We start from the raw sequence: 23,480 nt of genomic DNA, 5'->3' as shown, positions 1-23,480 counted from the left end.
CAAGCAATATTCCACAAAATAAGGTGGAAAAAGTTGGATTAAACTACTATAATAACAAGAGAAAAGCAAAAATTATTTGTTGAATAAACCCCTTGCTAGCAAAGCTGAAAAAAATACCAAAAACAGCCCCCAAAAAAACCCTAAGCCCAAGGAAAAGAACTATTTTTACAACAGACATATTATTGCAGTTTAGTTCACGTACCATATTCTCTGTTGAAAATTCCTCTGTCTGGTTTACTTAGTATAAATGGATTTAGGCTGTGAGGATAATTCATCTGGGCAAAAGCTGGCACTAGCACCGTAAGGAGAAAAATGAGCAAGCCATAAACAGTTCCATTTTAATTATTATATTCCTTGACACAGGACAATTTTTAAATCACAGCCAGTGTCTGACTGGTATAAAATTGGTCCTGGATTATGTTTCCATAAGCATTTTCCAGCCAAACCACCAAACTATCTGTTGAAGAGTCTCAGATTCTGTTGGTTCATCTTAATTTATGTCCTGTTGTGATTATTTTTTTTCTTACAGACACACTATGAAAGTGGAGAGTATATTATACGGCAAGGTGCTCGAGGGGACACTTTCTTTATAATCAGCAAAGGAAAGGTAAGTTGACACCCTTTGCAGGCAAGTGGGATGATGGCGACGATTGTGATGTGCTCTCTAAATTCAGTGCCAGCCAGTGCTTTCTCTCTCCTTTCCCCAAGGCACAAATGTTGCAACACTTGACATTTAATTAAACTTCTTGGCGCTGTATCAGTAGAGAAGAGTGGCCTGAGGGGGGGAAAAAAACAGATCTCATGCTGTTTTACACATGTGCTCACAGTGAACACTTTGGGGTTGAAACCAGTTGTTGAGTCTCTCGGTAAATGACCAAAAAGCTCAGTATTTTAAAAAAAAGTTTAAGCAGTATGCATTACAACACTCGATGTTTTCTTTGCTGAGTATCTTTCTTACGAGTCTGACTTCCAGACTTCATTCCCATGGCTATCTCTTCTCAGCTTCTCCAAATTAAATAATAGGAAGCCAAAGAAGTCTGAGCTCTCTCCTTGGGGAAGAAAAAAGGTCCAAGTTTATGTTCTACTGCTCACAGGGAAAATCTGCTATTTGACCTCTTTTCCTGTAAAATCCTGATGGGACTTCATAGAATGAGATTTTTCCTTCCATTTAACTTCATCTTTTTAGCTGGCCTGATACAATTACACTTCAGAAACACTTGGCTTCTTTCCATGTAGCAGGATGGAGATATTCAAGGGAATACACAGTGATTTCCCGCTGCAGATGAGATGGGATGCATTGAAAGTAAACACAACTGGATAAATATGCTTGAAAGTAGGCCAACCCCCACCTACTTGTTCATGGCTCGGGTTTTTGCACCGATGCACATATTCACTTTGGCCTTGCATAAATAAGGGTAGCAAAACCCCCAACGGCATCCCTAGAGAAAGACTGTGGCTGTTGTACACACTGTTGGGTTGTTTCCCAAGGCAGCTGCTAGATCTTGGTATTAATAGCAGATTTTTCACTGTCATCTTTTACTCTCTCTATCTCTGGGAGCTAGTCCTCATCAGAATTAAAACCCAGTCTTTTTCAAATTAATAAGATATGGACAAATTTCTGAAATGACAATAACCACATATCACAGAAAGCCAAGTTTGATATTCCCTTGTGCCTTTTTGCTTCCCTCCACTCAGAAGTAATAGTTCTCCTTTTCCCAGAAGGACATCCGTCTTGCATGCTTAAAATCCTTTCTTTTTTTTGCTTTCTTTCATTCCCCTTTTTAATTGGCAAAAATAAAGGGAACATGCACCTCCCTCCCTCATCAAGTGTTTGAAACCCTCCTTGCCATGTTGGCCATCCTGTCGGTAAAGATGGTTTTGCTCTGCTTGGCCAGGTGGATCCCATCCCTTCCTAGCAGTCCTCAAACTGATGAGAGTCCCTGGGTTGTAAAAGCCAAATCCCTGTTGCTGGCACCAGCTGGGCAACCAGTTGTTGACCTTGCACCTCCTTAAACCCTTGCAGGATAGAGGAGAAAGCCACCCGTCCTCTTGGCCATTGCTCCAGAGCCCTGTAGTCCTGCTTGAGATGCTCTTTGTTTTTTTTTTTCCTTGCCCTTTGCTATTTTGTCTTACTGTGACTGCTGAAAAAGGGAGTTAAAATAAAACAACCTTACTGAGAAATTCCCAGACCCTCAACTGGATCCTGGGGGCTTGACAGAAATTCCCTCCAGATACAGTTAAATTCTTCCAAGTTTTCTCCTCCAACCTTCCTGATTTGCAAAAGGAGTATCAGAGGTTGATGGAACATGGATGGAGTTAGAGAATGTTTTGTTTCAATACCTGTATTGGGACATAAGAGCTACATAGTGGGTGTAATAACATCCCCATGATGAGGATGCAGCCCAGAACAGGAGGAGTAGCATCTCAGCAGTAAAGCATGGAATAAATAGCAATGAAATACAGAATTAATAAACTCACGTATGCTGCCTGGGAATTTCTGAAGCAGCAGAGAGTAATGTTCCGTGCTAAAACCAACCCAGGCAGCTTAATAAGCCTCTCATATACCTGGGACCTCTCACGTACTTTCTGTAGTCAGCAGGATCGTGTAAGCGCTATCAATGAAAGCTGCTTATAAAACCTGCCTTTTCTATGTCAGAGGGTCTGTGGTGACAGTCAAGTGAACAGAGAAGATTATTTACATTTCTGAGCCCAGCACTTATTGCAGAAATGCTTAGGGAGACTTCTGCTCAATTTTCTTTCATCCTATGCACAGTTCTCTCAGGAACAAAACCCTTTTCCCCTTTTTTTTTTTTCCTCCATCAACTCTACCAACCATACTTAATCCCCCTCCTGAGCTCATTTAGTTTATCCATTTTATCATGTTTCCTCAAGTCCAAGTAAACAGAAATCAAAGGTGTGTTCAAAACACTCTGTGTGCAGAAAACTGTTGAATAATAGGTCAGATGAAAACAGCTCAGTCTTTTCTGCTTGCCAAGTGTTGCTGCTGCCTGCCTGTGGCAGAGACAGCATGTGCCATGCTGTGCCATCATACACCATTTTCCCTTTAAGAGCCATGGAGTGGCACCAACTTAATGCTGTATTGTGCAGGTTCTTCATTATGGAATGATTGGAGTTGAAAGGGACCTCTGGAGATCATCTAGTCCAACCCCCCTGCTGTGGCTATTCAAATAGCTTATTGCTTTGAACCACATAGAAATCAAACTCTGGTAATACCTTAGGATCCGTGGAGGTCATGGAGAAAGAGCTTAAATATGTATTAACGTTCCTGTTGTTTGTCCAAGTATTGTTTGGGTTGGTTTTATATCAGCTATACATCTTCCTGGCTCACCCATTATGCGTTCCGTACCCTCATCTGATCTTGGATGACTCACTGCAGATGTTAAATGTAGTGTGGTATTGACTGAGCACTCATTGATGACTCAAAGCCACTGGTTTTACCATCTGTAAAAGTGATGGGAGAGAGTGCAGGCCACAATGGAAGTGTAATGGCTAAATTCACCTGTAATGTCTCTAAATCTTGAAAGGATTTTGACTTTGTGGATTTGCATATGCAAATTTCTTCCAACCTTGTGATTCTGTGATTTTTCTTCCAACCTTGTGATTGATTCTGTGAAAAGTTCTGATTAAAGCTCAACAGCCTGAAGAGGAGCAGCAGATAAATGATTCTTTTCCTGTGTATGCGAGGTACCTCCAGAGAGCTGCTCATCCCAATTAAATTTGGGGTAACTCTGTCTTTGGCAATGCCTGTCCCTCTCCCCTGAGCATAGAAAGAACCTGGACAGCAAGATTTATAGATATTGGGAGAGATGATCTCTCCTATGCAGGGGGTTGTATTTTACCTGCCATCTCTTACTATAAGAGGTAAGAGTTACATCTGACAACAACTAAAAAGGACAAAGTCTTTCTCATAGAGGGACATGACATCAAGAACATTCATCTTTCATCTTGACATCCTTGGTATGTCATGCCATCCTCAGCACCCTCTGGATGCTGGGGGCTTTATCAGCTGGGATTTGTATCCCATATGGCAGGGGAAACTAGAGCTGAGGGTATTCAGATGATCAATTGCTAATTTTCTTCTGAAATAATTTCAGAAAATAAAAAGGACTGCCCAGCAATAGGAAATCCTCACTCGCAGTTATGAAGCCATCTTTCTTTTGTTGCAGTGCCAGCTTCTTCACCTTAGGCTTACGTCAGGTTACCCCGTCCCTGGTGCAAGATCTTGCCCTAGATAGGAAGTCAGCTTTCCATCAGCAGCAATTGCTTTCCTATTTCACTGCAAATATAAAGAAATAAAAACTAGGATGATATTTCCACGTGAATGCAAAGGAAGATAATTTTTGATTTTTTGCTCCAGCTAGAGTTGACCCCTCCCTCAATTTGGGAGATGGTAAAAAGGAGAGGAGACATCCTTCATCCTGTAATGCTTCCAACTTCTCATTTCAGTTATGATGAAATGGAGACTATTTCTGTTACTCCTCTTCTTTAACTTAGCAATGCAAGAAATCATTTGGAACAAAGGTAATCAAAGCTGATCAGAGGACTGTGAGAGCTGGGCTGGTTCAGCCTGGAGAACAGACACCTGCTTCTGAGGAGGTGTCCAAGCGCCTTCCAGTCCCTCGAGGGGCTCCAGGAAAGCTGGAGAGGGGCTGGTGCCAAGGGCAGGGAGGGACAGGACAGGGGAATGGCCTTCAGCTGCAGGAGGACAGCTGGAAAAGTGCTGGGAGGCAGAAATCCTTCCCTATGAGGGCGGTGAGGCCCTGGCACAGGGTGCCCAGAAAAGCTGTGGCTGCCCCTGGTCCCTGGCAGGGTTCAAGGCCAGGTTGGATGGGGCTTTGGGCACCCTGGGCTAGTGGGGGGTGTCCCTGCCCATGGCAGGTGTGGCACTGGGGGAACTCAGGGGTCTCTTTGAGTCTTTTGAGGTCCCTTTCCACTGAAACTGTTCTATGATACAAATCTGTAAGCCTATGCCATGCAACTGTCTGATACACAGGAAATATTTTTCTGCTGCTGTCTAAATGAGGACAATGGCTGTGCATATGCAGCCAATGCCATGTTTAGAGTTAAAACCCTGAAAAAAACAGAAATACTGTATTTTTGCAAGACAAGTAGACACCTTAGTGCAAAATAACTGCTTATTTTCTTGTGTGGATGGCTGGTGATGCTGAGGGAAAAGTGCAAGACCCTGGAGTATTACATGGTTTCAAGAAGAGATAGTGACTAGATTTTTCCTGAGAGATCACGAATCCCTCTCTGAAAAAGAACCAGGTTTTATTTGTTAATGGAAAGTTTAAATGCTGGGGGTGTTTGCTTTTTCAACAGGTGAATGTTACTCGTGAAGACTCCCCCAGTGAAGATCCAGTCTTTCTTCGTACTCTAGGGAAGGGAGATTGGTTTGGAGAAAAAGCCCTTCAAGGGTAAGTGCTCTTTATGATGTAACTCTCACAATGAGATAACTTTTCAAGGGCTTTCATAGTCTTCATAGGGCTCTTGCAATTTGGAAAGAGATTTTGGAGTTGGGTGTTGTCACTTTGTGTTGTGTGTTGCAAGGAGGCTGCATGTTAAGGACACAGTAAGGTTTGTCATGCAGTTGAGAGGCTAAATGTAGGTCTTCCTGTGTTTGTAGGCATCAAAAAATAATTTCTTTTCATGGTCTTCCCTGATTGTGCTTTTTAAGGCCAAAATATTTGATATTTTGTAACTCTGGAGTATTTTTCATGTATGGTAAGAACATAACCATGGTTGTCTTGACGGGGTAGATGGCTGAAGGCAGGGCAGTGGCAGTGGTTTCTAAGTTGTCTTGCTGTGTATGTATGATTTTAGTGGAAGTGGGAATTCTATGTGAGCGATGAGTTTTATATGAACATTTTCCTCATGGAATGAACTAAAAGAAGAGAAAACTTTAAATACATCTCAAATAGGTGGCTACTATAAGAATACACTTTATTCCCATAGGGAAATAGAATAGGAATAATACAACATGTTACAGGCAGGAATCTAAAGCACACATTTATCTTAACAAATAAAGACTTCATCCCATCCTGGAATATGCAAGGAGCCATAGGGCTTCTTGTTGGTGTTGTGATGTTTTCAGTCCCTCCTTGACCAGTCTTCTTCCAAAAAGAAGCAGGCGGAAAATTTGCAGCCCAGATTTTGGGTCACTTCTGACAGTCAGGGAGACTTGTCCAGCAAAAAACTTAAGTCTTGCCCTTGCAAATCTATACCTTAATAATATGGCTGTTAAATAAATGTCCATATCTTGGATGCGTTTTAATATTAAGATGGAGGCGAACTATAATTTTAAGTTTTCTTCCAAAACATACATGATAAAAAGAGTTTTTTCTTTATTTTTTAGAGCCTCACAGAAATTTGACTCTTAGAGCTGGTGTGTTTTATGAACAACGCCAAACATATCAAGACATCCACTCTAATAGTGAGAGCAGACAATGGTGTGCCTAACAAATCCACTTTTGAAGAAAACTTGATGTGGGAAATAAAAGGGATTTCCTCTCCTGCCTCCCTAAACTGTTATAGTGACACACAGTACCACCATGCTGAGAATTGCTCAGCATTTCAAATCCAGTATTTCAGCTGACTCAGGCTGAGTTTAGTTAATTTACAATAAATACTATCTGCATATATTTAAATATTCAACTCATAATAACTTTGATCTTCTGAAACTAACTGGAAATTTAATATTCAAGGCTATTCTCTCAACTTGGGAAGAAAGTGTAATATGGATATATTTTTTTGTCCATACCTCAAGTACCATACCCCAGTTTGCCAGTAAGCTCGCTACTTCTGTAGCTAGATTTAAATTGGATAGTGTGAAAGTATCATAAAGTACTCAGCAGCTCAATAAATTGCTAATAAATATCTTTCAGAACCCTATAAGATACCACTGTTCAGCAACTGGGGAAACCTTTAGGCTCTTTCTGCTACTGCAAAATAGTTACGGCTGAGAGCTCAAGATAAAATCAAATTTTTGGTGTATTTTCTTGCCTTTTTCATCTTTGACTAATTCTTCAAAGCTGTTCCAGTACTCGCTTAGAAACGGTGAATTATGTGTTATTAAATCACGGTGTGATTTCAGATGTGTAGGATGTTAATAACAACTAAAAGACGTTTCTTCCTGACAACATAAAATAATAGCTACAGTATCCATTCAGCATAAGACAGATAACAAATATTATCAGGACAGATAACAAATCCCTCCTCGTCTCTCTCAGAAATACATATGCTGGTGCAGACATCGGGTGATGATATACATTATTCTGGTTTTCGCGCTGGTGCCAGATGGCACGCATTATTTCACGTTATCCCATTGCACGCAAGGAGGAACAAAGCAAGTCGTGAAATGATCAGCCACATCATCTTACAGTAATTCTCAAGGCTCCTGGTTCTCTTACCTTCCTGGCTAATTGGCTCCGAGATGATTTACAGTATAGCAATACATAATTTACAGTGTACTCATAATCAGGGGTTATTTTTTTTTTGGTGATGTTTTCTTAATTGAAAGGAAAACGTTTTATAAGGCTATTTACAGTAATTATTTCTATCAGCGGGGCAATAATTCATTCAAATAAGCAAAGAAAAATCAGTGTGAGTCTGGAGCTCCTGTACAAAAGCTAGATAATATTATGGTATTCTGCCTGGATGGTGTTGTGCAGCTGAATCCTTGCATGAGAGCATCTGTCTGAATCACACCACATCCTCTTCTGAAGAAGATGTTTTTGGAGCAGGCATCCATCTCCTTAGATGAAAAATATGATTTAGGCTGCAGTTGGACAGTCTTATGGAGCAGGATGGGGGAAGAAAAGAGGACAGAAAAACAAGTCTTTAGAAGTCTTTTTCTGCTCCAGAACCCCCCAAAAAGAGGACCATTTTGGACTATTACCTCCTTACTGTTACACCATCTGTTACATCATATACTACACTTAGGCAGAGCTGTCATTTTGGGACTTCACCTAGTTTTGGGATCCAGCAGGACCTTCAGACCATGGACTGATAAAGCAGTGGCCCATAGCAAAGGGCTGATGTTTTGGAGAGTGATGGAGCTCACCTTCGTGAGCAGAAGAGGCATTTTGAATGAAATATTCATTGTTTGGTTCATAAACAAACTGGCCAACACTTGAGGTCCAGTGACGGGTATTTTCTGGTGAGTGCATTTGCTTTATAATGCCTTGAGTCTCCTGGGTAGTGGCAAGAGAGGAAGAATTTGGAAGAGCAGCTCAGGTTGAAACTGAGATAGGGCTTACTGTTTTCCACACAGTATCTGTAGATGTACATTGTGCATCTCTGCATAAATATAAAATGGGGGTAGTGTGTTGTACTGAAAAAAGTAATGGAAACATAGATGCCATGCTTTGATCTAAATTTGCACAAGTAATATTAAACAGGTTTAGCAAAGATGTTTACCACATACCAAGAAGAAAACTGGAGCTTGTGTTAAAGATTTTTTTTTTTTTAAATTGTATTGCTTTGAAAAAAACATGGGAGGAGGTAACTCCTTCAACGTGGCTAGGGCGGATGCTGGTGGGCCAACATAAGATTATGGAAATACAGTTTTAATTTGACAGCTGCTTAGTTTGCTTGTTTGTCCGTGTGAGCTGTCACTGAAAATAATGAAATTATTTGGTTTTCCACAAAGAGCTTATAAATCAACACGATTGAAGATCGTAAACCACACAGGTGCATATTTGTGATGTTAAACCAAAGCAAAACAGCAAAACACGTCCCTGGCTGTGAGCAAAACCACAGTCAGCAGGAGGAGATCTCAGCAACCAGCTCAGATGATCCTAGGGCATGGCAAGGAAAAAGATGTGGGAATTTGGGAAGCCTGCCACTGAGGATTGTGACAGGTTGACTCACAGACAGGACTGAGAGAGGAAGGTCCTGCTTGGTGCAGATAGCCCCAGACAAAGCGTGTCCTCTCTTCATCCATCCATTTTGAAACTTAAAAATGCACATTTTTTGTGTGTTTTTTGGTTGTTTGAGGTTTTTTAAATGTTTGGTGTGTAAGGTAAAGAAGAAATTGCGGTCTTTATGTCATGCCAGAGGGACAATTGAGCTATAATAACAGATTTATATATAATTGGGTATTTTTTTTACTTTCACGATGACTTGAAAATGAGTATGGTGGTACCTATCTCTCATGGGACATAACAGCAACTTCCTTCAAACAGAACCCATGTGATTTCCCATTTATATCTCTGTCTCTGAGGGCTCCAGTGTAGTTATTTTCTCAACATTACAGAAACCATCTCACCTCTTAACTCTCAAAAATCCCTGGGGTACATTTTGCGTGCTGACAATTTTCAGGAGCAGTAAAACAGTTTATATCTGTACGGGTAGGAGTGTCAAAAGACAATTTCCTTCCTGACCATCCTAAAACTTTATTATCTTGTATTTCCTACTAAAAGCAGTGTGAATTGCTGTGATGGATGTTGTCAGAAAGTAGTAGCAAGGTGAAGGGAAATGTTAATGTCTTTTCAAATCAGAATTACAGCTGGCTGTATCAGACCTTTATTTATTTGTAAATTCATGTAGCAGCTGAATATAATGCTCTGAACCTTTTTAAAAGTCCAGTAGGAGGTGGCTGAGATGAGTATGAGACATCAGTAAATAGGACGTTAGAGTATTGGTAATGCTATTGATTTGTTTGATTTGGTGGTTTGGAGGATTTGTTGTTTTGGTGGTTTTCTCTTGCTGCAGCCCGGGTTAGGAGTCAGACTCCAGAATTAATCCTTTTTATTAAATCTCTATAACTGTGGCAAGAAGTGCTGGGTTCCCTCTCATGTGGCTCTTCTCCCTGCTGTAATGCTGAACTTCTATTGAGTTGCAACAATGATTCTACTAAGCTGACCTTTACATTACTCCTTTTCTGAGATAAGAACCTAAAAATTTAGCTTTTCATTAAAAACTTAGTTGGCAAGACTTGGATTCCAGTGTAAGTACCCTGCATGGCTTCTCTGATATCTTCTTTCTTGACCTTTCTATTGTCTTACCTGTATGGTTTCTTTTTTTCCCAGAAATTCTTTCCCCTGGTGCTCCCTAATACCTTTTGAAGGACTGCAGGGATTTATATACTCACTCCGGATGCCGGGGGAATAAGGCTGACTCTTAAAAGTCAGAAAATAGCTAACTTGGTAAATAGTAAAATGGAATTGCATGTTGACGTCTTTAAATATTTTCTGATTTGCAAGACCCAGACTCAGTGCCCTGCATGCATCATAGCTGCCTTGACTGTCCTGGGAAGGAAGAGTGCAGGCTGGAGCAGCTTTTACTGTATTTTGGCTTATTTTGAATTTTAGTTTGTTTTATAAAATGGGTGCTCCTGCTCAGACCAGTCTTCACTCTCGCAGTAAAATAAGGCACTTTTTACACCCCTCACTGTCAGAGGTTGCCTGTTCTTCTTCCTTTCCATTTCACTGGCACAAACTTATATTTATTACAAATCACCCATTAGGAGGTATCAGACAAGTTTTCATCTACTATAACTTAGTTAATTTCTCTGTCCTCTCTGTGCCTCAAAAGTTATGTCTGGTCTTTGAGTAGAATTCAGTGAATACGAATCAGGTTTCATCTACATTGAACACCTTGTTCACAAATGTTGTGCTTCCACTGAAACCTTACCATCTGCTGACCTATTAACCTAATTGTCTTGAATTTTCTTGGGAAAAAAGAATGGGATGGACAATTGGAAATGTTTGTTGCCTAATGACTGACATGTCCTATAGGAAAATATAGTTTAATTTTTGTTTCTCCAGGAAGAAGTACTTGTCTTCCTGTTGTGCTCTTGGGAAAGAGGTGTCCCACCACTACAGTGTTGGGGGGTCTGGGGAGCAGCCAAATTAATGGTGTAAGAAAGCAAACGGGATCTGCGATGCAAAAGGGATGGGTCAAATAGGCTGTGCCGTCCTTACTGGGAGAACTAGGGAAAGTTCAGTCGTTTCTCTCACTCTTGGCCTTGGCAAACAAACGAGAAAAAGGCTTTTTTTTGTAGGAGGGAGCAAGTTGGGGAGCACTTTTTATCACCACTGCTAATAAATAATGGGGCCTTCTGTTAGTCTGGGTGTTTGCAGCCCTTCTTCTGCCCAGTACCTGCGCTACTGTGTGCATAGCTCAGAGACAGTGGGTCTGACATACAGCCTCCAAGGAGTAGCCAGAAGTTATTTTATCCATTACATCAGCTGCTTTTTAGGTTTATTACAAGCATTAGGTGATCTTAAAAGGTATTTCAGCCTCTATGACTGTATTTCCCACTCTCTTCCCCTTCCGGGATAGATTGCTGTCCATAAAGTCAGGTCAGCCCTTGAGCGGTGCTGGCTGATGGGTTTTAACCCATCGCCCTGAGAAGTGGGAATACCAAAAGCTTTTAAAGGCTTTGGGAAAACTGTTGGCAAACCCCTGAAACAAAATTCTCCCAGAGGCTTTGGAGGGTAAAAGCTCAAAAGCCCGGACAGCTGGAAGCTAAGAGGTAAAGTGACACTGAGGTGGTGTCACCATATGGTTCCCCATGGGTTGGCTTTCTTCCTGCAGGCGCCTGGCCCCCACTCAGGCTGAAAGCGGTGGCCAGGTGGACCTTAGGTCTGATTGATCTGCTAAAGACACATCAAGGCAGTAATGAAACAAAAACATCTCCCTGTTCTGTCCGAGCTGTCTTTGGGTGTGTGGGTGCTCTGGTCTCAAAGCCCTCAGGGTATTGCTCTACCACAAAGATGTTTTATGATACTGTTGTTGCAAAGTAGATCATAAAATCTTCATTGGGGCCTTTGTGATTTGTTTAATTATGTTATTGCAAGCACGTATTGATCGCTGATGTAGTTGCTTCACTTTCTCCAAGTATGTGTTCTTCATTTCCTCATAATATTGGCTTGCGTTTTGTGTTGGCTTGCGAAGGAGCTTGTGGCAAGCATCTTCAGCTAGTTGCCAAAAGCTCTTGATGTTCTGGGAAGTTTCCTGGCAGGGAAGAGGCTCCCATTAGAGGGACTTGCCCAAAGTCTTGAAAATGAGCTGGCAGGTTTGCCCAAGCGGTTGTTAGGTGTGCTCCAACTCACTAAATCGCAGCTATGCCTTCATCACCCAGCAAATGTAAACCTGGTTTATTTGGAGCTGTGTTGACTACAGCCACCCCATGTGTCAGAAGACAGGGAGGAAAAAGGACCCAGAGGGACAGAGTGAGATGTGTTGGTTCTACCACTACCTTGTCTTCAAGCGTTACGTTGTGACTACCAAGGTGAATGCTATGTACCGTATATCTTTCCACCAGGATTTAATTGCTATTATTGACTTGTCTTAAATAAACACTGGATCACACTGGGTGAAACCAAAGGTCCATCTAGCCTGGTGTACTATCATTTACAGCAGCCAAAATAAGTTGCTGAAGAGCGTCCTCACCCAGAGTTGGTGGCTTTATACTTTATAATCCTTGGTGAGTTGTATATTTAATTCTCAAACATTTTACAAGCAGTTCTAAAATTCAAGACCTTCTGTGGCAATTTATTCCATGGTTTAAGTGTGCAGGATGAGAAGAAATTCCAGGTTTAACGTGGGTTGGATTTTTTTCAGATGGGCCATCTGCTTCTCTTTTAAGACGCCTCCAGGTTCTCAGATGTGCAGTTGACTTCTTGATTTGCAGAGAGCCCAAGAGTCTGTCGTCCAAGATGTGGCAAAAAGATATTCAGTGTGAAAACAAATAATAGTTTTTCTTTATTATTTTTACAGTTTCTAGCATCTTAAAGGACTTGATAAGATCTCAGGATCTCAGTTCTACTTTTTCTTTAATAAGATACTGCTGTGTCCAGTTCTGGAGTTCCCAACATAAGAAGGACATGGAACTGTTGGAATGGGTCCAGAGGAGGCCGTGAAGATGATTAGAGGGCTGGAGCACCTGTCTTACAAAGACAGGCTGAGAGAATTTAGGTTGTTCAGCCTGGAGAAGAGCAGGCTCCGGGGAAATCTTAGAGTGGCCTTCCAGTACCTGAAGAGGCTGCAGGAAAGCTGGGGCAGGGGGGAGCTTTTTAGAAGGGCATGCAGTGATAGGATGAGGGGGAATGGTTTTAAATTGGAAGGGGGTAGATTTAGATGGGATATTAGGAGAAAATCCTTTGCTATTTGGGTGGTAAGACAGTGGCACAGGTTGTCCAGGGAGGTGGTGTCTGCCCTCTCCCTGGAGGTGTTCAAGGCTGGGTTGGATGGGGCCTTGAGCAGCCTGGTCTAGTGAGAGGTGTCCCTGCCCATGGTAGGGGGTGGGAACTTGATGATCTCTAAGGTCCCTTCCAGCCCTGATCATTCTGTGATTCTTTGATTCTGTATAAAGATATTTGGAACTTGATATTAAAGTATAAAGACACTATATATCAAGAGGTAACCAACTGTGGTATCATTCTGTACTTTGACAAGCAGCTGTTCAGCCAATAAATTGGGTGTGGGGTAGGTTACCAACTTGCGTGCTGGTGGTATGGAAAGCTGGTCACATCTTAGTCAAGCTTTCCCAAAAAGCTGTGCAGCTTTTCAGATTTGCTCCATGTGGCGCCACAAGAGCGGCACTTCCAGGCTTGAATAGACAGAGGGTTTCTTTAGGGCTGAAGCAATACAGCAAGGAGAGCAATTGCAAAAAATCATGCCCGCAAAGGCTTGTTCAGCGTCTGTGTGTAGATGATCACTTAACTCCAGCCCTACTTGAGCTTTTTAAGTTGTAAAATGATGAATTGGGGGTTTTCAGCTGCTTGATTTCCCCCATTGTCAAATATCTTGGTTCCAAATGTCTTGAATTTTGAGGCAATTGACTGGGAAATGAGGTGCAGCTTTATTTTATAATAACACCGAACAAAACCCGTTGCAGCCGAGCGACAGTAAACACTGCGTTAAGAAGGAAAAACAAATGATTATGTACTTAAGCGAGATCAGTGAGCGCTGGAGTCAGTCTTTTGTGCCATACCAATCGCCTGCCTCATGCCGCATCTTGAGCGGCCGCTCAGCGTTTCACAAGCCTGTTTATGTAAAATACATAATGATGAAAACACATCCGTTACCAAAGGAGTGTAGACAGTCGTATCAATAGAAGACTTGGACATAACATTTGCCTTTTATTTATTAAGAGAAAAAGAAAACAAATGTCTGGGCGGGTTTTTTTCCCTCTCTACCAAACAAAAAAAAAGCTGTTAGGAGACAATTAGCAGTCAACTCAATTTTACTACTTTTCTTCAACAAAAAGTACATAAATAAAGTTGCTCCAGCTTCTACAGGGAAGTTATGCTCAGAGCCAAGTTCAACTCAAGTGTAGTTAATAATCACATTGTTTTGAGTCTTAAGGATGATAATCATTAGTTTATAAGATCATGGCTTATTAATAGCTCTGGCTTTTTTACAACTGAATCATAGCATGGGAAACTGTGACTGTATATTTGCTTTCCTTTGAGGATGCAGTCCTACAAAGCAAGTACAATATTCCTCCTGCTGAGTTTAAAATATATATAACATTGAGCAATGGGATTGTGCCAGATGGAGGAAAGCAGGATTACAGGGGTTGTATAGTGACAAATATATTTGCTTACATTTACTACAGTGAATGTCACTGGATTTATTTTTTTCCCGATGTCTTTTTTTGCCTGAGTGTTATACCAGAGCTTGAAAGAAATCCCATTGCTGAAATAGGTGATGCTTTTTATTAGATAACTGTTCACCCGAAAGTGCATGTTGTTTTTATAAAGTTTTTTTAAAATAACACAGTTTTGGGGGGTGTATCCTCTTGTACAAACGGGGGTGAGCGAAACCTGTTAGTGATAGAAATGATTGCCAAGGTCAGATTTGGTAGTTGCTTGCTTCAAAGAGGATAAATCTGAGATTGTGGTTTGCTTTTTTCATTTGGAGGATGTCAAATAGCCTGGAAAGGCTGAAGGCTGCTTCTGGTGCTGACTGAATCCTCCAAATTCCCTCATTTTGCTTCTTTTTATGATTTTTTTTTCCAGACAAAACATTTACAAGTCAACAGACAGCAAAAACAACAACAACAAAAATCCCTAACTTCTGTCCTGCAGAAGCTTGCTGTGTTTGGGGTTTTTTACATTCTTAAACAATAAGACTTTTATGTCAACATGTTTCTGTCAACAATAGATGTCGACAACTGAATCAAAACTGTATTTTAAAATTTTAAAACTACCATGCTTTTGTCGAAATGTCAGAGCACTGGCTTGTGACAAATGCTTCTACTTTGCGGGGGGGGAATAAAATCTATAATAAATGTGTTAATAGGGAGATGACAAAAATATCCCTGCAGAGGAAATCAGACATTTTCCTGGTCAAACTCTTCCATGTCAATACTCCCACTAGCTCTGTTCTGGTTTGTAAGCATTAAGTGGAACTGAAAAATATACGACTGGATTACAATTTTTTTGGACTCCCTTTAAATAAATAAATAAATAGAGGTGGTGCCCAGGGCACTAGAGGCAGGATTATGAATTACTGCTGGGCATGCTGTGTGCAAACTCTCAGCCTGCCAGCTGCTCTACATAGCTACTTGTGATGCAGAATGCATGTTAGCTACCACTCAGTGTAGCTTTGCAATAGTATGTAATTGGGGGGGAAGAGCAAAAAGTACCTTGTTTGGACGTTTTTTCTTAACTCCTCTATCATTTATGTAGCCGCACACACATCCTTGAGTGTCATCACTGCTTATGGCTGCTTTCCAAATAGTGCTTTAATTTATAGACAAACTTACTTATGGCACAACATGATTTGGCTCCTCTTCAAATGTTCTTTTTATACCCAGGATGGATTTGGTCTTGTGTGTCAGGCTTTTAACACCACATAAAATAACTATCACTTCTAAATTTTTCTGGTATAAAAAACTGAAGGATTATTTTGCAAGGATGGGTGTAACCTGGCATTGGGATGCAATGCCCTTGCCATTCTGTGGTCATTACAAGGCACCATCGCAAGATGAAACCGTTAATATTAAGCCTTGTGATTTAACAAGAGCAGAACGTTTCTTATAGAAGCACGTTTAAGTAATTACATCTCTTACAAATAGAAAGTATTTTTGTGGCTTTCATTTTGCACACTGAGTACAATGCAAAGGGTAAGTCACCTAAATTAGCTAAGGATTTTAACACAATCATCATTTTGCCGTAATACAGTAAATTAGCACCCCATTCTCAGATGTCAGTGCAAGTTTGCATTTAGTTCCCATTTCTTAATAACCTGTTTTCTTAATCGTGTTTTCAAATAACAAATGATGACTCTTTCATTTGTGTCATCCAGGTTATTCAGCAGGGAAAAAGAGTCCTCACCGTTATAAGCTTGATATTTTTAAGATGACTTAATGTGCAGAAATCAATGATTTCATTCCCTTTTTGAGCTCTCGCAAGCGTGACGTGCCTCAGCACTGGCAGCTGGCTCTTGCATATCTCTTACGTGTGCAGCATTATCAGAATCCTGATGACATTGTTTTTGCTTGTGGTAACACAGTAGGTTATGAGTTAAGAGGAGATGAATTAGCACTTAAGGGAAGTTGGATGGATTGTAGAGTTCCAACCCCTACAATTCTGTGATTCTGTGATTCTACACTACCGTGAAATAATCAGTGTCTCTTCTGATTTGTAGACTGTTCTCCCCAGACAGTTTTGCTATAGGTACTTCCGTAGTTCACAGGAACACTGTGACCCTTTCAAGGGGTGAAACTCTATGCTGAAACTGTTTGGCCGTATCCCCTCTGGAGCTGCCCAGGCCACACAGGCAGCTGGGCTGGATGGGATCCCTTGCTTTGGGCAGCTGCATCCCATGTGGAGGCATTGACTGCATTTCCCTTGGGACTAAAAGAAAAAAAAAGGCTCTGAGTGACTGCAGAGAGTAAGAATTAAGCCTAAAAATGAACATCTATTCTCCAGATTTTCTGTTATGGCTGTCCAAGCGTTAAGCATCATGGCTAACTGCCGTGGACGCACTCAAAATTAAGGGTGAAAAATTTATAGGGCTGGAGCTGGCTATTTGTCTGGATGAGAGCCTATTTAATTCTATTTTGTTAGGACCTCTGCAATATTAAAAGACCAGTCTAAGATCATCCCTTTTATGTAATGCTCATTTAAATTGACGACATAAAAACCAGTGCCCTCTTCTATAGCACTGAGTTTAAGAACGTGAGCTTGGAGTACCCAGTTTTGGGGGGATTTTTGGGTCATTTGCTTATTTTGAGGAGTATGGGTCAGCGTTGTCAGCTGCAGAGCGTGGTTCAGTGGGGCAAGGCAGTGGTTATTACACCCACTTTTTTTAGTTTTAAACCATAGCTTTCAGCTTTTTTTCATGGGTTTGTTGTGGTGTGGGAAGCTTTTCACTTTGAGCGGGTCTACTTGCTGGGGATAGTAAATGAGCATGGGCTGCATGAGCAGCAGGAGTGGTGTTTGGGTGTTCTGACAGATTAATTCCAAAAGCAGGCCTGAACCCAGCACAGAAGACGTTACCTAGGCTGGAAATGCAGTAATCTCTCCAGAAAAGTGAGGTTTGGTGCTGACTCTTACTGAAAATGCCTTTGTGTAGGAGCAGAGGCAAGTCGAGGTTGGGTGATGGGTGCAGGACCTCTGGACCAAGTCTCTTCATCTTCCCTCCATAAGTCCAAGGACTTTTGTAGGCTGCAAACTGTTCATATGCTGTATATATTTCTATTTTGTGACAGTCATCAGTCTACCAGACCCCTGCATTGAATTTAATTGTTACCAACATCAAGTCTTATAACAGAGCTTTTCCCTATTTCAAGACTTGACAGAGGGCCTGCACATGCCGGCAGTGAAAAATTGGGTTCTGATGGCTCTGTTTTCAGTTACAGACTCTGATGTGAAGTAAATTGTGTTGACTTGATGCAGATGATACAGTTAAGCTTTTAAGTATGGGGCATGTTAAAGCAAATACATGTTGTCCTAGCTTGTCCCTGTCCCCTTGGGGTGTCTCTGGGGCTCCAAAATGGTGGCTGGAGCCGTCCTCACCCCTGGGATTGTAGAGAGCAACTGGGTTGGCTGGAAATATCACCCTGAGCATTTTAACATTTTAAAAATAAATAGATTGTGTTATCACTAAACAAAGTCAGGTCTTATTTTAAGCAAAGGCGCAATCCGAGCATGGCTTTTGAAAGACGCTGCGGCGTTCCTAATGGAGCATTGGGACGTCATGTGCAAAGCTCGTGTTACCTTTATGTTTGGCTCCTGTGACAAATGGCTGAAAGCTGATTTTTAGAAACAGTTTTCCTACCAAGAGAACATGTTATTTATTTGTGACATTTATGTGAATGTCCACCTAAGGTATCTGTTTACTTAACACAGAAGATTTCAGTTGTTACATACTATATTATTTAGGAGTGCTGCTAATAGATGCTTAATGACCTACTAACATTTTGATCTGCTCAACCATGGGTCAGCATTGGTTACCACTGACCATCAGAAATTTCAGCTGGGGCTTTCCATTTTTAAGTTAAATTTATCCAGGAAATGATCTATACCTGTGCCAATTGTGTGGGATAGAGTGTGAACCAGTCTGACCTCGAGACTGGAATGGGAGCTGTGCTGCCAAGCTTCCCACTAACCATCATAGCTGGGATGCTGTAAACCCTCAAGCAGGGTTGGAACCAAGGTTTATTATCAGGACACTCCTCAGCGCCCCAGTAGACAATGTGGGTTTTGTCCAAAGTAACACTTTTGATGGATACAGAAGCCTTAGGCAGCTTCCTTCAATGCATCAGGCTGCTGATAAACAACAGGGCAAGAGGAGCCCAGTCACAGTGCTGAGATTAACCTTTTTACTTTCTAGGTCTTTATGGAATAGACTGGACCTTGTTGCCTTTTCCATGATTGAGTTATTGGCTCGATTAAAGCCTCACCATTGCATCAGCACCATTGATCAGGCATCTGACTGGTTGAGACCCAGTCCTCTTACAGTCACCGGGACCTCTCCTTTCCTTCTTATGGCCCAGTCTTCTGGCACCCAGCCCTGCAGCAGTTGAGTTTCTGCAGGTTTAAGCCTCCAAACCTCCTCTCTCTTTTTTTTTGTCTTTCTCCAAACACAAGGTCCTTATCCATAAATCCATTTGCTGTTGTGCTGCCAAACTGTGCTGGCAGAAATCCTGCCACAGACTGATTTCCTTAATTATGACTATTGTCTTCCCTCTTCTGCCATCTCTCTAACTAAACAGCAGTCTCCAGCTGTCTTTTCATCCCTTGACCGCCATTCATCAAGCGTTCGTCTCTTTTCACTGCCTGGTAGCTCACTGCTTTTCTCCTTTTGAAGATAAAATGGACAAGATAGGGTTCTGCCGACCTGCTGTCCCATGTCCCACCACAACTCTGTCTTCCTCCTTTCCTGCTGCAGATGAAAGAAACTTCTCACTTAGTCTCTTCTTGGAGTCAACTTCGTTGCCTCTGTTAACATATATCTTGCCTATAAGCTGTAGCTTCCTTGACCATCATTTCTTGCTGTCCCTTTGGTCTTCTCCTTCACCAGATGACCACATTTTGATCTCAGTTGCAAAGATGTGAGCTGCTGCCCCCTTCTCCTCTCTTCTGACCGCTGATACTATTTATTGTATTGAAAGCTGTTGGGATTTCTTGTCTTCTGGTATTACAGCACCGTCGACTAATGATTTAAACTGGTAGGGATTTGCAGGGGGCATCTCATACAACTCCATGCTCAGAGCATGTTGCTCAGGGCTATGCCCAAAGGCATGTCCAGGCATTATCCTTAATGTATGGATTTTTTTCTTTCTTTCTTTCTTTCTTTCTTCATGCTCTGGTCCATCAACTCAACTGTTAGTCTTTTAGTAAAGCCTTCTTAAGCATTGATAAAAATCCCAGGACCAGCAATACATTTTTGTCCTTTTCGAGTTGTCAATGAAATTCAGAACTAGCTCTGAAGTTCATAGCCACCTCTTGGCATCTCCAAGTTTCTTGTTATTATACAAGAAGATGTGTCTGTTCTTCAGCCTCTGTGCAGGTGATCACAGGGGTTTGTTTGCTCCTTCACATCTTTCCCCTTTCTCCACTGGAACTTCAGCTCATTATCTCTGTCCTGGTGTCTCTCAGCTCACTTCTGGACTTGCCTCTCTCCAAACAGGGATCTCAGATGTTTCTTTTGATACCTCCTGGAGATGACTGGCTGCCAGTGTGCTTCCAATAAATTATGCAGACTTTCCACTGGTTTCTTCCTCCTTTTGTAACTCCAAAGAGCTTGTAAGACTGTTGCTGTCATTACTGTTATCCAAACTGAATGCTTTGACCAGGCCCCTTTTATTTGGGTCCTGATTCCTCTGCTTTCTTGCCTCAAATACCAACTCTTCATCTCTGCTTTCTTGACTTTCACCCACCCAACCTTTTCCTGTAGTCTCTAGTGATTTTTGGCAGCCAATTGCTATTTATTACGCATTTCTATAAAGTATCTTTGTGCTTCTTCCTGAAGCCCTCCCAGCCTGGGAGAAGCTCCCTGTAAAGACCTGCAATGCTGTCCAGGCTTCAGTCCTCCTTGGACCTCACTTTTGCTACTATACATGTGAAATTGTTTCCCAGGAGGAGAGTTTTAGTAATGTGCTAAGGCCACTTGTCATTCTGAACTGTTGTGTGTGGCTTGCTTCTGTATCTTCTCACCAGCCAGCTACTTTCTCTTGTCATTGAACTGCAGTGTAGATTTTGGTGCTGACATAAAACGTTCAAACAACAGTTCAGAAATATACAGGTCTTCACCACTAGACCCTCTGCAAAATGCTAATTTGTTGCCAATAAATATATCTCCTCTCTTTATTTCAGCACATATATATGTCGGTTACCAAGATCTCTACCGGCTTTTGTGGTTTGAAGTGCAGAGTAATCGTGGCCAGTTTGCATGTGTACATGATGGCATCATGCCATCAGTGTGATTCAAAGCATCCCAAGTCACAGAATTACAGAATCGTAGGGGATGGAAGGGACCTCGAGAGAACATCGGGTCCAACCCCCCTGCCAAAGCAGCTCCCTAGCTCATATTACATAGATAGGCATCCAGACGAGACTTGAATATCTCCAGTGAAGGAGACTCCACCACCTCCCTGGACAGCCTGTTCCAGGGCTCTGTCACCCTCACTGTGAAAAAGTTCCGTATGTTGGGGCAGAACTTCCTATGCTCCAGTTTACAGCCATTGCCCCTAGTCCTGTCCCCACAGACCACTGAAAAGGGGCTGGCCAATTCCCCAACCTGGAGCAGAGGAAGAGTGTGAGGAATGCCCTCCTGCCCTCCCAGCTAAGAAGGAAAACAACTTTGTGAGGAACTGACTGAAACCCCCATTGCCCCATTCCTGGCCCATCCCTGTGCCACAATGGCAGGGGAGAAGGGACCAAAATCATGACTAAGGTTAAGCCTGTTAAGAAGGGAGGAGGGGGGGGGGGGAGGTGTGAGTGCTTTAAGATCTGGTCGCACTTCTCATCACCCAACTCCGTTATCACTGGGGGTGCAGGGCAGTGTCATAAATTAGAGAGTTTCTTTCCTTTATTCTGTGCTGAGTCTGTTCTGCCCATGATGCTGATCGTGGGATGATCTCTCCCTGTCCTTATCTCGACTCCTGAGCCTCTCAATATCTATTTTCTCCATGTCCAGCTGAAAAGGGGAGTGATAGAGTGGCTTTGGAGGGCATCTGATCTCCAGCCAGGGTCAAACCACCACATAAGTCAATGGCCAACTTTAATCTCAATTTAATTTCAGATTTCTTCAGGCTGAAACAAGTGTTATAGGCTTATACGGCAGAACTTCCCTAATGAAGCAATTTCACTCTGGCTGCTAAAGGGACCACAGAGATTTAAATTCGTATGATTTTTATGTTACTATCAAATTCAATTTTATTTTTTTTTCCCCCAAGTCTATGGCCTTTGTAAAATCAAGTTCTTGATTCCTGAAGTCTAAAGTGATAAAATGCACATCTTTAAGGCACTCACTAAATTCCATTATTTCCTCAATCACGTTATAAGTAAATGAAATTTTTCTTTCAATTATAGAATTGAGAAGAAGCTGGAACATTTTAGATTAGTTTTTGCCATGATTTTATATAGATGATAATGGTTGTTTTACAGCAGGTTAGTCATCATTTGTCCTAGGTGTTATATATTTTTTTTCCCCTTTGCATAGTGTAAACTTAGATATAAGGTGTTTGGGAACTTTACAGAGAAGTTGTCTTAAACTGTGCCATAACAAGAGCCATGTAATACTTTTTTTTTTTTTTTCTTTCAAACAGTGACCACAAATTATTGAAAAGAAAATAAACTCAGCAAGAGGGCTAAGCATTAACTAAGGAGAGGGGATGATGGTTTTGTTGGCTTGACTTTGCTCTCTTGGGTCCAAATCCACTTTATATTTTCCTAGTGTTTATTTCTATTTTGAAATATTGTCTGTGCTGATGTCACAAAGAAGCTTTTTGAAATTTCTTCCAAATTAGGCCATCTTTTCTCTTAGGTAACCTCAGTTTTCAGGTGACCAGACTAAGTCAACTCTGGGTGAAGAATTGTTAAGGTTAGCAAAAGTCTGATGATAATCTAGCCCGAAAAACTACAAAAGGCATTACTGGATAACGAGGAAAATGAGATACCCTTATTTTTAATTCTTATGTCTCTTCCACAATACCTGAGTGACTTTTGCACCATGCTGTGGTGGAGATGATGACATGAAACATGTAGATGAACTTTTTTGTCTTCTACAGTTGAATGGGTGGGCTCACGTTTAACAGAGGGGAGGGAGCAAAATGAAATTAAGCAGGGAAGAGGGAGGGAAACATAGGTATGGCTGCTTCATGCCAAGCTGGTGTGCAAAGCCAGTCTAGAAGCAGCTCCCCTAAACCCTTGATTGCAGGAGTGGTCTGGAGTGTCTTCTCATCTCTGCACCAAAAGGACAGGAAATGAGCAAGATAAAACTCAGTGGAAATATTTGAAAGTTAAGAGGAGCGGAGTTTATGTGTCCGTCCATAAATATCCTGGAAAGACTTTGTAGAAATTACATACAAACTTTGGTGCAAAAAAGCTGTAGAGTAAAGCTGTTCTTCCATCAGATAACTGGGAGGGAATACGTGGTACCCACTGCATCTGTTGGTGAAGGTTTCCCTGTGATTTTAATATCTTGACCTTGGACGTTTTGAAATTTCCTCCGGTAATTGCAGAAACTTTGCAAAAGGAGATAGAATGAATTCTGAACTGAATATTATTCTGTTCTGAAGCCAGGTATTTCCAACATCTTACATTACCATAGGTTAATGTAGTGCTTTTAAAGTAAAGATGACTCCAGTTGTGATTTTCTCTCCTATCTTGCATCTGAAATCCTCATTTAAAATTCTCTTAGTGCTCTCTTCAAGCTTTCTCTGAATATATCTGCCTTAAGGAAAAACTGAGAGGTGGCATAAAAAGGCATCTGGGTTTTGTTATTCAGGTGACCTGGAGTTTGTACTGTGTTTTTTTAGCAGGTTTTTGTGC

General features: G+C 41.5%; 1 protein-coding gene across 2 annotated transcripts in view; it reads left to right on the top strand.

Moving 5' to 3' along the window:
• Positions 1–23,480, top strand: part of PRKG1 (protein kinase cGMP-dependent 1) — a gene marked incomplete at its 5' end in the record, with an annotated part of 496,883 nt that overhangs the window by 373,292 nt on the left and 100,111 nt on the right. For both annotated transcript variants that reach the window (XM_084264379.1, XM_084264378.1), the window contains 2 exons: positions 530–607; positions 5,344–5,438. In XM_084264379.1, the coding sequence (XP_084120505.1) occupies positions 530–607; positions 5,344–5,438 (173 nt within the window). The remainder of the gene's footprint in view (positions 1–529; positions 608–5,343; positions 5,439–23,480) is intronic.

This window comes from Gallinula chloropus (genome assembly GCF_964237585.1).
Source record: "Gallinula chloropus genome assembly, chromosome: 5".
Taxonomy (NCBI): Eukaryota; Metazoa; Chordata; class Aves; order Gruiformes; family Rallidae; genus Gallinula; species Gallinula chloropus.
The sequence above is the reverse complement of the archived record's forward strand: the minus strand, read 5'-3'. Positions and strand labels throughout refer to the sequence as shown.